Source organism: Pectinophora gossypiella, chromosome 8, assembly GCF_024362695.1.
Source record: "Pectinophora gossypiella chromosome 8, ilPecGoss1.1, whole genome shotgun sequence".
Taxonomy (NCBI): domain Eukaryota; kingdom Metazoa; phylum Arthropoda; class Insecta; order Lepidoptera; family Gelechiidae; genus Pectinophora; species Pectinophora gossypiella.
Window position 1 is genome coordinate 5,697,171 of NC_065411.1, and position 12,790 is coordinate 5,709,960.

At 38.0% G+C, this 12,790-nt stretch overlaps 1 protein-coding gene across 2 annotated transcripts in view; it reads right to left on the reverse strand.

Annotated features, from left to right (window-relative positions):
* The window catches only part of LOC126368867 (inactive rhomboid protein 1), a 177,840-nt gene that overhangs the window by 23,193 nt on the left and 141,857 nt on the right, over positions 1 to 12,790 (reverse strand). For both annotated transcript variants that reach the window (XM_050013064.1, XM_050013063.1), the window contains exons 3-5: positions 9,606 to 9,777; positions 3,473 to 3,645; positions 1,013 to 1,177 (exon numbers count right to left, since the gene is read on the reverse strand). In XM_050013064.1, the coding sequence (XP_049869021.1) occupies positions 1,013 to 1,177; positions 3,473 to 3,645; positions 9,606 to 9,776 (509 nt within the window). In that variant the 5' untranslated portion in view covers position 9,777. The remainder of the gene's footprint in view (positions 1 to 1,012; positions 1,178 to 3,472; positions 3,646 to 9,605; positions 9,778 to 12,790) is intronic.

Genomic DNA, 12,790 nt, shown 5'->3' on the forward strand with positions numbered 1-12,790 from the left:
AGAGTACTCTGAACCGGCGAGAAAACATGAAGTCATTGATGAGAGTGGAAGAAACGAAGATGATGTATCAGGATCGTAGTAAGGAGAATTCTAAGTGTCTACCTACCCCATCGGGAGCTAGGCGTGATCTTAGCTATGTGTGTATGAGGTAACTCACCGCCCATTGTACTTCTTTTGTCGATTTGTGATTGTTCAATTTTATGAGCAAAAACGAGTGGTGATGAGTGAGTCGTGTAAAATGCATGAGCCAAGAGTGTTGGCACACCCCTAACACTTCATACAAACAACCTCGTTTTACACAGACATAACACATTGACGTTATCGTACACGCGCATCTGTGTGTGTGACGTCTGACGCCATACGATTCAAGTCTAAACTATGTTCGAGCGGGGGTGAGGTAAACCTAGCACAGACGCTGGCGGGGAGCGGAAAGTTGTCGTTCTATTATTCCTATACCATATTAGTGTGGTACTCCTGTGCAGTGGACATATTAAATATCGTTCAATATCGAAGGAAAGAAGAAGTAAGAAAAAATTCTAATCTAGAAAATGAGGTAGACATTGAAATTGATAACGAGACGAACTCGATGTTTACCACACAGATTGGTGTCAGTTTGCTGAAGACCGTGAAGGAGAACGTGAAAAGAAGACCTAGTCATAAAGATGATAGTCACTGTGGCCCTGTGGTTCGAAACCCGATACCGGACTTGCACCAATGAGTTACTAATTTATCATAAGTGCAGTTTTCGCTAACACAGTTGGCTCGACCATTATAGACGACGATACGGCTCACCACTTATCACGTTAGTCTAACAGAAAGCTCTATGAGGTATTACTAAGTTCATCTTGAAATAGATGTACCTCTCATCATTATCATCTCCCTAGCACTATCCCTTTTTTCACAGGGTCCACTTACCTAATCAAGATTTGACAGGTCCGGTTTTTTACAGTTCTATCCTAATTGATATGTTATGTGATAATGAGGATTTGTATAGTGACTGTGAGTGACTCACCTAAAGAACCGTCCGACGACGCCCATGCCGAACTGCCTCCGGTTGGAGTTATCAGCTAGAGGCTCCAGCATGGGCGTATGGATCCGCGCACCCCCCGCGCCCCACGACACACTCCGCTCCGGCCTTCGGTACTGCACCTCACTCGAACCCACCGGAGACCGGGCGCTGGAAATTAGACAAAAACAGGTTACTTTAAAAAAATACAAACATCATTGAAGGGCATCAAGAAGAGCTTACACTACGACATTAGAGTGGCTCTTAAGTTAAAGGGCAGAGGAGAGGATATTATAACAATCTACTTAAATAAGGAAGAGCCAGGCGAACATACCGCGGTCAAATTCAGGATGGTTTTGAGCAAGGCCAACGTCAAAAGTAATTTAAACAGGCGATGAGCATAACGAAAGCGAAAATGAAATCTTAGTAACTTTTGAAAATTGAAAATTGACAACATCTGATAATTATGTTAATGAAAAACAAAAGACAGAGACGAAATCTGGTGATTTGCCTTTCAGACAACTTATGAACAGACTTCTCCTAGTGTATAGTGTGCCCTATATAAAAAATGGTCATGTATTTTGTTATAAAATCTCGCTCAAATTCTCAATATGCTAATACTGCGTAGTTAGATAAAACTACAAGTCTATTCCAGTGATGCTAGTCGACCGGAAGATTTAATCTGCGAGTCCATGGGACCCATGTCACAAAGATTTTGGGTAAAGTGATGTCTCTGTCAGATAAGCGAGCACCAAATGTGATCATTGTAGGCCTATTTATTTGCCTAGTTTTCTTACTCGATCTGTCCTTTTCTTTCTTTCTCTAAAAGAAGGAGAAAACACTATTCTATCTCCATTTTTTCTCATCTAGAGCAATGAGCAGGTAACCTATCAACACGTAAGTCGTTTCATCTTATGACTAAAGCGATTCTCACACGACTGTGCGCACCGACGCGATTAGCGGTGAAGCAGTCGGCAGTCGCATTCTTCTTCTATTGCGTGAACTGTGAGGTGGATTACCAACCCCATCAACCCGGGTGTCAGGGTTATAACCCTGTTATAACCCTAAACATTCAATCCTGTTCGGATTTACTGGCATAATTTGTCGTTCTATCTGACATAAACATCCTAAATAAATTCATGATGCAGAGGTAATTGTACTAAAGTTGGTAGCATAAAACTCTCGATTAAGCGCAACTTGTGCAGAACTTGACTAACTCAGTCGCTCACATCCGAAGACGAACCGCATCATATCTTATTAACTGTTCCCAAACTTAGTTCGCAAGTTTGCATAATTTACCTGTCCGTATTTCGGTAGACTGGATAGACTGCATGAATTTTATTATGTATATTACCTACAAGATTTTCACACCCGTCCCGACGAGCTCTGACCTGGGCGGTTAAAATTGCCACATCGAAGCAATTCATCTAAGAAAGCAATATTGCAATTTGACATTTGCGCATATAAAAGTAAGTGCGCAATGCAAACAAATGTCAAAAAGCAATATTACTTTCTTAGACGAATTGCTTCGATGTGGCCGTGCGCGTGGAAAACGCAAAAGTGGGGCCAAAGAGACCTGGCGACGTTCGGTTGACCGTGAGTTAAAAACTCTCGGCTTGTCATGGGAGCAAGCTACAGAGACTGCAATAGATCGCGAGGAGTGGAAATCTGTTATTCGAACCCTACATCCCAACACGGGATAAAAAAGGATTAGAAGAAGAAGATTACCTTCAAGACAAAGAAGAATAAAATATGGAGTGAATAGGCATTTACGCAGTTATTATAATCACTAAAACACATACCTAATATCAGTTTTTTCATCTTAAGTTTATCTTACATACAAACTTAATTTACCTTCAAATAGTATAGAAATTGTACAGAAGAGTATTGTTTTGTATTTCGCATTAAAACGTATCCAATGCGATAACCATGTATGTAATTTGTACCTAAAAGTAAACCTTATACAAAATACATTTTTAATATTGAAGTAAAACTTCAACTTATTTTGTATAAATCATGGCGATTTTAAGGGCGACTATTGCTTTTGACAATATCTTTATTTGATAAGTAATTTAGATTGAAGATTCTGTTCTGTACTCAACGAAATAAACCTCTAGCATGTGAAAGAATAGGATCATGTTGGATCGTCTAGTTGAAATAACCTTAAAATTAATCCTTTTAGGGAGCAATGAACTCTCATTGCAAATAATGAAATTCAAACTAAATGGTCCATTATAATTTCGACCGTAATGTGTTTGCTTACATTATTAATTTAATTATGAGAGTGGTTCTTTGTGCAGTACCAATTGGAGAATTAATAACAAATATAAATACATAGATACATACTAGGTAGGTCATTTCAGGCTGAATCGTTTTATTGTCTGGGGTCTCTTCAAGGTGAGAGTCAATAGGCACTTTCTAGGTAAGAATGTCCCATGCTCGACAAATTAATATTGAGTGACTTACCCTTTATCCCCGCCAGGATCGGCGTCGTCGTGGTGGGTGATCGGTGTGGAGGAGGTGGGTGCAGAGAAGAACACGTCGTCAACATCGGCGTCGTCGACGGGCGTGCTCGGGCTGCCTCGAAAGGAGCGCGACCACTGCGCAGACGTCGACTGCCGCGAGCGACGCGTCACCGCCTGTTGGTACAAAAATAATATATAGGTGTTAGTGACATCGTAACGAATACTGAGGGTATGATTCAGACCATGATTCTGAGTTAATATCAAGTGGAATTCTCCGTCGCATAATTCATGTATTTTTTAAAATTATTTTCAATTCTATTTCGCTTGATATTAACCCTTAGTACCTATTTGTTATGATGTTACTTACACCCTGTACAAGTACATACAAGTAGCCATACAAAATGCATGATGAAGAAGAATACCTACTTAGGGGTTACAGGCGTGAAAGAGTAGGCTTATACTATCAGAAACGTTAACACATTAATGTTACAATAAATGATGATAGTAGCATAATATAATATATAATAATGATATAGCATAGTCGCGTTCATTTACCTTTTTATTTTCTTTTTTGAGTTTACAAGTTAATTTTTACAAAACTCAAACAATTTTTCCTCATATTAAAAAGGCACTTTCCAGGCTACGTTCGCAAAAAAAAAACACAGATGCCTTCGTTTACCCTTCTAATTTCATGGCTAACAGACATGCATTTTTTATCTTTGTTTTAGGTATAAATGATGACCCTTGTCATTACGCTCAGGCACAACACATCTTCCTGCCATTATTATTTTGATCTAAATAAAAAGCAACATAATTCTATACGTACATAACATAACATACATAAACTGCCTATATACGTCCCACTGCTGGGCACAGGCCTCCCCTCAATCAACCGGAGGGGGTATGGAGCATACTCCACCACGCTGCTCCACTGCGGGTTGGTGGAGGTGTTTTTACGGCTAATAGCCGGGACCAACGGCTTAACGTGCCTTCCAAAGCACGGAATCATCTTACTTTTTCGGACAATCAGGTGATTCAAGCCTGAAAAGTCCTTACCAAACAGAGGACAGTCTCACAAAGTGATTTCGACAATGTCCCCATCGGGAATCGAACCCGGACCTCCAGATCTTGAGCCTAACGCTCTAACCACTGGAGGTGGTTAAAACCGGGTTAAAACATTTGATTTTGATTTGATTTTGTCGAAAATGCCACCCGTAAACTAATAAAAAATAATAATAAAACAATTTTTATTTCCAAACTACAAAAAAATCATTACAAAGAAACTTAACTTACTTATCTAATAGCTACAAGCTATTTTTTGTGGATGGCTGATGCCTAAACTAAGTAAACTTGTAATATAGGACATCAGGCCCCTCTACTAAGCCTCTAAGCCGCTTTTCCCATTCTTAATAGGCCCTTTTCATAAGGTTTGTTGGTTGCGGAAGCAGTTGTAGTCGAACGCTAGTTCCTTCCCGGAATTTTGGCAGGGGTCGACGACGCCATAATTTATTACTCCATAACGCCCTTGCCGATCCTAAAAGACATCGCTTTCATAATTTATCGTTCGGATATAGCAGCCTAATTCGTTGGCCGTATATTTAAAGCCCACTAAGAAATTATTAGAGGCCCGACAAATAGTGTTAAGGGAAAAAAAGTGGATAGAAAAATGGGTAAGGGTACACGCGAGATTCTTTACAGAAATTATGTTAGATAAAGGTTTTAATAATGGGTTACTTATAAAAATATGGGTAAGGAGATAAAAAAGTGTTTATTCCGTTTTTTTTATGTAGTAGAAATAATGATGTAAGTTTTAGTAAACTCAATTTAATAAAAAGTAGATTTAAACATAAATCCGTAGAGACTATGTCTTTTTAGTAATGTTTTAAGAATTTAACTCGTTAAGACTGCGCTGAGATAAAATTTTCTAGCCTGCAGACTTAGTTGTTTAACAAAAACTTTTTTCAGTTATAAAACTTTTTGTATACCACTTCGTAGGGGTCCACTACGTATGTGCTACGCCGTAGCAACGTAGCAACAATAGCTATAACGCGATAGGATGTCAGTCTTGTAATCCCTATTCAATTTGCACTAGAATTTCGGCACAAATTCCTAATGCCTACATTTAGTTCAGATTTTCTTCGTCCTTCAGACGTCCCAGTGACCTACAGTAAACAATTTAAAAGAACCAAATGTAGACGATATAGTTTTGTGTTAAACACCTTTTGAATGTCGAGATCGATTAGTCCTTTTCATATAATGAAGAAAATATCATATGTAGTAGAATTGTTTCTAGGTACAGATTCCACTAACGGACTTAATGTGTTGAAACGAAGAATTGATATGATAGTCGGGATCGTTTCAGGCACCGTTAACACCGCGATCACGTTTTCAAGTAACTATCATCTACATTCAATAACGTTATCGGAATCTTTATAATGTGCGAATATACTGCAAGTCGTGTGGGAACACCTCTAAGCATTAAAGAATTGAATTGCTCTTTAGAAACGTTACAATTGAGTGTGGGTAGTTTGCACACATTCGAGAGTTCAGCGATCCAGCGGAAAGCATAAAATGGGTTTAGATCGCACAGTTGGAATCCTTTCGTAATATAGTTACAGAATATTTGCCAAGAATGCTCAACCACGGTCGTTCGACGCAGACTCCTATATCGAAGCTTTCCGAAGCAACGTTATTGGGAGAAATAAGGAATAGGTAGTTTAAAACAGGCAGAGATGAAAGAATTTTGAAAATAGAATGTTTGTTTATTTTTCTTGAATGGACTAGTACATAACTTATGTAATAAAATTTACAAATTCAAACATTTTGATAAAACCGTGTATAAATTGTTTAAGTACAAAACCTAATGTTGTTGTCACTGGCAATACTTTATAAGGTTATTAACTTTGACATTGCTTTTTATAGAAACTTCTAAGCATTTCTCGTGTTCTTCATTGCTTGTACAAAAAACAAGTGCTTAACTTAAAAGAAGAAGATAAATAAATTAGATAATTAATGAATTTTATTTTGTTTAACTATTTGCATGTTATAATTTGAATAACTAAAAATGTAGACCAAATGTTAAATGCTGACCAACTGCAAACTGTAATACCATTTTTATTGCAAATAAATGATTATGATTATGATTATGATAAAAAATAATAAGAAATTAAATGTGAATGTCAAATCTGATATTTAATGTTTCTGAAATATATAATATCCTCAAATAGTTCATTACACAGCTCTTATAACACCATAAAGACTACAAAATGGTACACAAGGGAGAGTTTCGGATTTCACAAGATAGGCTAATGCTTTCAGTCTAGTTCAGGGGTACCCAAACTTTTTCGTGTCGCGACAAACTTGCAGATTTAGTATTTTGTATCTTAGGACCTTGCTGAACTAGCGATACACTCATCTCCCCAGCGTTATCAAGTTTCCACAGGGTCCGCTTACCTAACCTGAAGATTTGACAGGTCCGGTTTTTTACAGAAGCGACTGCCTTGACTTTACAATACGCGAAGGGAAAACCAGCCCAATACAGGTTAAGTAAGTCACATACATACCTCCGAAAATGCGTTTCTCAGGAATGTGCGTTTCTTCACGATGTTTTCCTTCACCGCTAAGCACGTGATAATCATTTATGATCCAAACATGAATTCGAAAAACGATTTCGAAAATCATAGCGGCCCGTGATGGATTCGAACCTGTGACCTTATAGTGAGAGTCCAGCATGCATCCAACTGAGCTACTACGGCTCACGGACGGCCATTTTTACTTTAGTCCCGCCCATCAAGCATCGTATTATAAATAACAAAGTTAAAAGAACAAAATATCTGTACTTTAACGTGTTCATCAAGTTTCTTATTAATTTAGAACTCTATTGACAGAGCTAATTGCCCTAATTCATTAGTCACTTGCTAGTTTAGTAAAAACACTGTGCTCCAATAAATCCATAACGTTAGGTTCATTTATATGCATTTATTTTTTTAGATTCCGAGGAAGAGTAAACAGGATCACGTCACAACGCCGAACACAAAAGTGGCAAATGTTTCTATTTCTATATTCGCTTACATTATAACCCTTCCGAATTAAATAAACGCCTTGCATCAAGGACTATGCATTGGGAACAGTCTTCTTCTATCGTCAGAGTTCTTTTGGTGTCAGGGTTACTATTGAGCTGCCAAAGACTTCTGACATGGCTCATGTAACGACTACTTACTTACATCACTAAGCAGTAACCGGGACCAACGGCTTAACGTGCCTTCCGAAGCACCACCACCCCATTTTACTTTCGGACAATCTGGTGATCAGCCAATAATGTCCTAACCAAACTAGGGACCACAAAGTAATTTTTGTGATATGTCTTCAGCGGGAATCGAACCCGGTACCTCCGGATCGTGAGCCCAACGCTCAACCACGGAGATCGTTAATTGGGAACAGTGATGTGCCGTTTTTAGGAATGTTCCCAAAGTGATAATGTAATAACTCTTTAATATTAAGAACATTGGCTGCTTTTCTTTTTCAAATTGTTCTTTCTTGTACAGTCATGAGAAATATAATGTACCCACTTTAGGACTCTGTCGCACTAACGTATTTGACATTTAGTGACACTTACAGTTCAATTTGTCAAAAAAGTTAATGTGACATGGTACCAAAGTGTATACATATTAGTGCTCGTGACCGTACTCTGATCTTATTTACCTAAAGGTTAAGTAATAAAGCTCTTTATAGATAACTTTTGCGCCAATTCCTGCGCGGCACTTAACCGCACGTCACTGGTTGGGACGCGACTAGATTCACGCTAGTTATACATTAGCAATTGCAGAAATAGAAGAAGGTAGACGCTTTGAGAACCTCTGGACTAGTTAAAGCATCTAGCTAGTGGGGCAAGCAACTTGGCCATCGGTGTAAGCTTAACTTTTAAATGGTTGGAACTAGGTTACTGAACGCCACCTGTGGCGGTGACCGTCCGCCATAGTTACACTAACCGGGAGCCACTTAATCCTTACGGAACGGTGGTTTATTTATGCACATAGCCTTAAAACCAGTGGTTACAAAAAGGGTTCTATTATTAAAACTACTTGGATATGAATAAGAGTATAATTGTAGCTTTTCTTTACTTATAAAGTATTTAAAATTCCAACTTTTCGGCTCGAAGACATTTTTTTTTATTTATTTGTGTGGATATTTGTTACACACATAAGACATTTGTATGAGGATATAAGCATCTTGGAGGCCTACGAACAAAGAATCATATTTAATTTATGCTTTCATTCATCATCATCATCATCACCAGCCCATTAACGTCCCCACTGCTGGGGCACGGGCCTTCCCTATGGATGGATAGGGAGATCGGGCCTTAAACCACCACGCGGGCCCAATGCGGATTGGTGGTTATTAACGACTGCTAATGCAGCCGGGACCAACGGCTTAACGTGCCTTCCGAAGCACGGAGGAGCTCGTGATGAAAACATTTTTTTTTGTGGTCACCCATCCTATGACCGGCCTTTGCGAAAGTTGCTTAACTTCAACAATCGCAGACCGAGCGCGTTTACCGCTGCGCCACCGAGCTCCTCATGCAATGCTTTCATTCATGATATAACAAAACAAGGTATGCTCAAAAGTGACGTCATCTCACCATCCGTCGCCATTTTGTAAAAAATAAATTACCCACAACTAATGTTTAAAAGTTTACTTTGCAAGGCAAGCTTGAACTTGTAGTAAAAGATTTAGTAACAGTTTTAATGTTTTTTATATATGTGACAAGTCATAGTAATAAGTAAGTACGTTAGTCACTAATTCGCCTAATTTTCAAATATAAATTTGATTTCCTTGGACCATACATCACGCTGCTCCACTGCGGGTTGGTGGAGGTGTCTTTCGGCTTAACATGACCTCCGAAGCACGGAATCATTAGGTATACTTTTTCGGACAATCAGGTGATTCAAGCCTGCATTTTCCTTACCAAATATAGGGAAGTCGCACAAAGTGATTTCGATAATGCACCCATCGGGAATAGAACCCGAACCTTCAGATTGTGAGCCCAACGCTTTACCACTAGACCACGGAGGCTGTTGTGTTTGAGACAAATAAATGTTCAGATTCTGTCAGTCATTGACCTTAAGTATACTTACAGTAACAACATAAGAGAGGCCGGTGAGCGTGAGCCGCGCGACGCTGTCCTTGCCGGTGCGCGGGGTGGGGAGCGGCGCGTCCTCCAGCGACGCAGGCGCCGGTAACACGTCGGGCCGCTCGCGCACGCGCCCCCGCGCCTCTCTCGGGGCGGCGCCTGATGCTCCGTACATACTGAAAAGAAAGTACATGCTTTTATTATTTAAGTAAAGGATTGAGCGTGTCAAGATCGAATTTAGTCGCAGTGACATACTTAGATAATGACAACATTGTACAACCGATATTGTTCTTTGTTTTAACAATCCCAATTTAAGGGCGCGGACTTAAACTATTTATATAACCTAATTTATACCACTATACAAATTACTTAAATACATCTACCTACCCGCGCAAATTCGAAATTATTAAACAATGATGAAAGATGAAAACTAAATGAAAACATAAACGTTTTCAAAATACAAGAACCAGTTTCAAAAACTTTCGATTTTAAAATTTTTAATCTAGCCCTGCTCGCGACGAAAATATATTTTAATCAAAAGAAAGTACCGTCGGTACAGTGGGATGTTTTTATTCAAGTAAGAGGCGGCGCAAACGCGCGCATAATTTAAGAAAGCTGTCAAATAAATATCCACTAGTATTCCTTGGCACGGCGAGGGCCGGAAAACATCATGAGTCCTGACTTTGGGACCGTACATTTTCGTGAATATGTAAAATTAAAGAAAATACTTAAGTACATTTATGTTTTTATTTGAAGTTTGTTTGCGTCTATAAATTTTTTAGTTATTCTAAGTCTATGGTATTTACAGAGAGTGTAGTACGCAGTAGACCTTGCCGCTCTCACACTGACTTAATATTCATGAAAAAAGTACCTCCTAAACACTATTTAAATCATTTTGAAAAATGTATGAGGCCTCATGATGATACTTAGTAGCAGAATCGTTTCGTTTAGTACATTTTAATTTGCTACGCTTTCACTTATACGTTAGTATATTGAACCCATAATTAGCAGATATTTATTTTATTTATTTATTTTGAGGGAGACTTACGGCCATATACATTTTCTAAAATAATTAGCAGACATTAACTAAAAGCAAATTACAAGTCTCCACCTAACAGTGGCTAAGTTATTTACCCTTTTACAGTCATAAAAAATAAGTAAAGTACAAACATTTGACATTCATGAACTAGGGCTAATAAGTCACTTGCGTCACAAAGAAAGTTTTCGCAAGTTTTTGTCGTATCCTGGAAACTTTAGAACAAAACAAGTCCAGATCGTACTCAGGTGGTAACCTGTTAAAACTGTCAACAGATCGTATCAACTAAGTATTATGCCTATAGTTATTTCTCGCAAAAGGTGCCCTTAAAATAGGACGTTGCCTCAAACTGATATTTGCGCGCAGATCACAACAGTAATAATCGTACAAAACCGAATATAAGAGAATGTATTTAGTTTTAGGTATAAGTATATTCAATTCAGAAAATTTTGGTAAAGACTAGAAACAAATATTCAACAACAGCGAGCCTGAAAGTGAAATTTTCCAAGAAAACTTGCTATTTCTATGATAACTATACAAGCAAAGTTATTTACTTTTCATTTTGCAAAACACTACCCGCTAGGGGTTCCAAATTGGTTCTAATTTTATTGGATGAGCAGGTATAGAGCGATATATATATATAAATCCAACGAAAAATGAATACCTAAGTATATTTTGTGAACGCACATTGAAAAGCTTTATTTTATTGACATTTAAAACTTTTTTTCGAAATTGTAGGTATCAATAGATAAGACTTGACTTTAATCATATTATGCTTTTATCAGCTCAAATTATAGACTAATTATATGCAATAAATTAATAAGTAAGTAAATAAAATCAAAAACTGCTTACATACATTTTAAGTTGAAGTCTTATAGGTTTAATAGCAGGTTTAATTTTAAATAAACAGTCTCAGAAGCAACGAGCATTGTTAAAAATAATAATATTATTATATTTATAACGCGCACGGGCACGGGTTGTCATGCATTGGGTGCCTAATGATGGGTTCAGGCGTCGTGGTAGACCTTGAAAGAGATGGCGTGACGATTTGGACGCCGGGACTAGCCGGAATACGCACAGGACTGCCAAAAATGAAAAGACAAAGGGGAGGCCTTAGCCCAGCAGTGGAATCTTGTAAGCTAGATTGGTTTGTATTTGATTTATAATCTAAAACTACACGTCACACCAGTTAGACAGCGTTAGCAAGTCACAGACTAAACAGCCCCGGAACTTGGTCAATTAGTTCCACGCACTGTATCTCTCGAGTCTAAAACAAACATTACGAAATCCTTTAACAAGTTCAGGGCTGTCCAAAGTTGGTATTCAGTGGAGCGTGCGAGTTAGCGGCTCGCAGTCAAGAATTAACTAGGACATTAATAAGGTTGCTCCGTGGCTGTCCCAGAGGGTACAGAACAACAGGAGTAGTTTGGTTACTGTGCGCGATAGTGGATCCTTAGTCTAAAAGGCTCTAACCACTGGGTCAACTCCCAACAAACCTTAAAAAAAGCAGCTAAGAATCACTAAACTTAACATTGGTGTCGGTTCGATCAGAAACCTTCTAATTTTATTTTAAGAATCAGAATCAGAATCATTTATTCAACGTAATTATCATGGATAAACTTGTTGAAGGTCAATGTAACATTTTGAATTTACGTCATTTCGCAAGGTGTTATGGCTGAGGAGAAGAAATGACAAGAAACTGCAACAGCAACACATCTTTTAAATCAATGAGGGTACATTACAAGTTATTTAATAACTAGAGGAACACATTTAATACCAGACATGTTTATCATTTAGGTAATCATTAATCTTATAATAAGCTTTTTTACATAAAGTAAGCTTCACGTGAGCTTTAAATTCATTCTCTGACAAATTTAAAATATTATCTGGTATTTTATTGCAAAAAAAGTTAAGTTATAAGTACCTGTCAATTTTATATCCGCTGAAAAGGAAACAAACCGACACGATTAGATCCGATGTATTTATATGATAAATCAAGGGAAATCGTTTGAAACTTACAATTCTAATATTGCATGCGCATGTGACAGCCTTAGTTCTCAATACAATAGTCCTTTGTGTGACAATTGCAAACAGAAAACAATGGATCGGTTGGGAATACTAAGTAGGGAATATGGATCGATACAAAATCATCA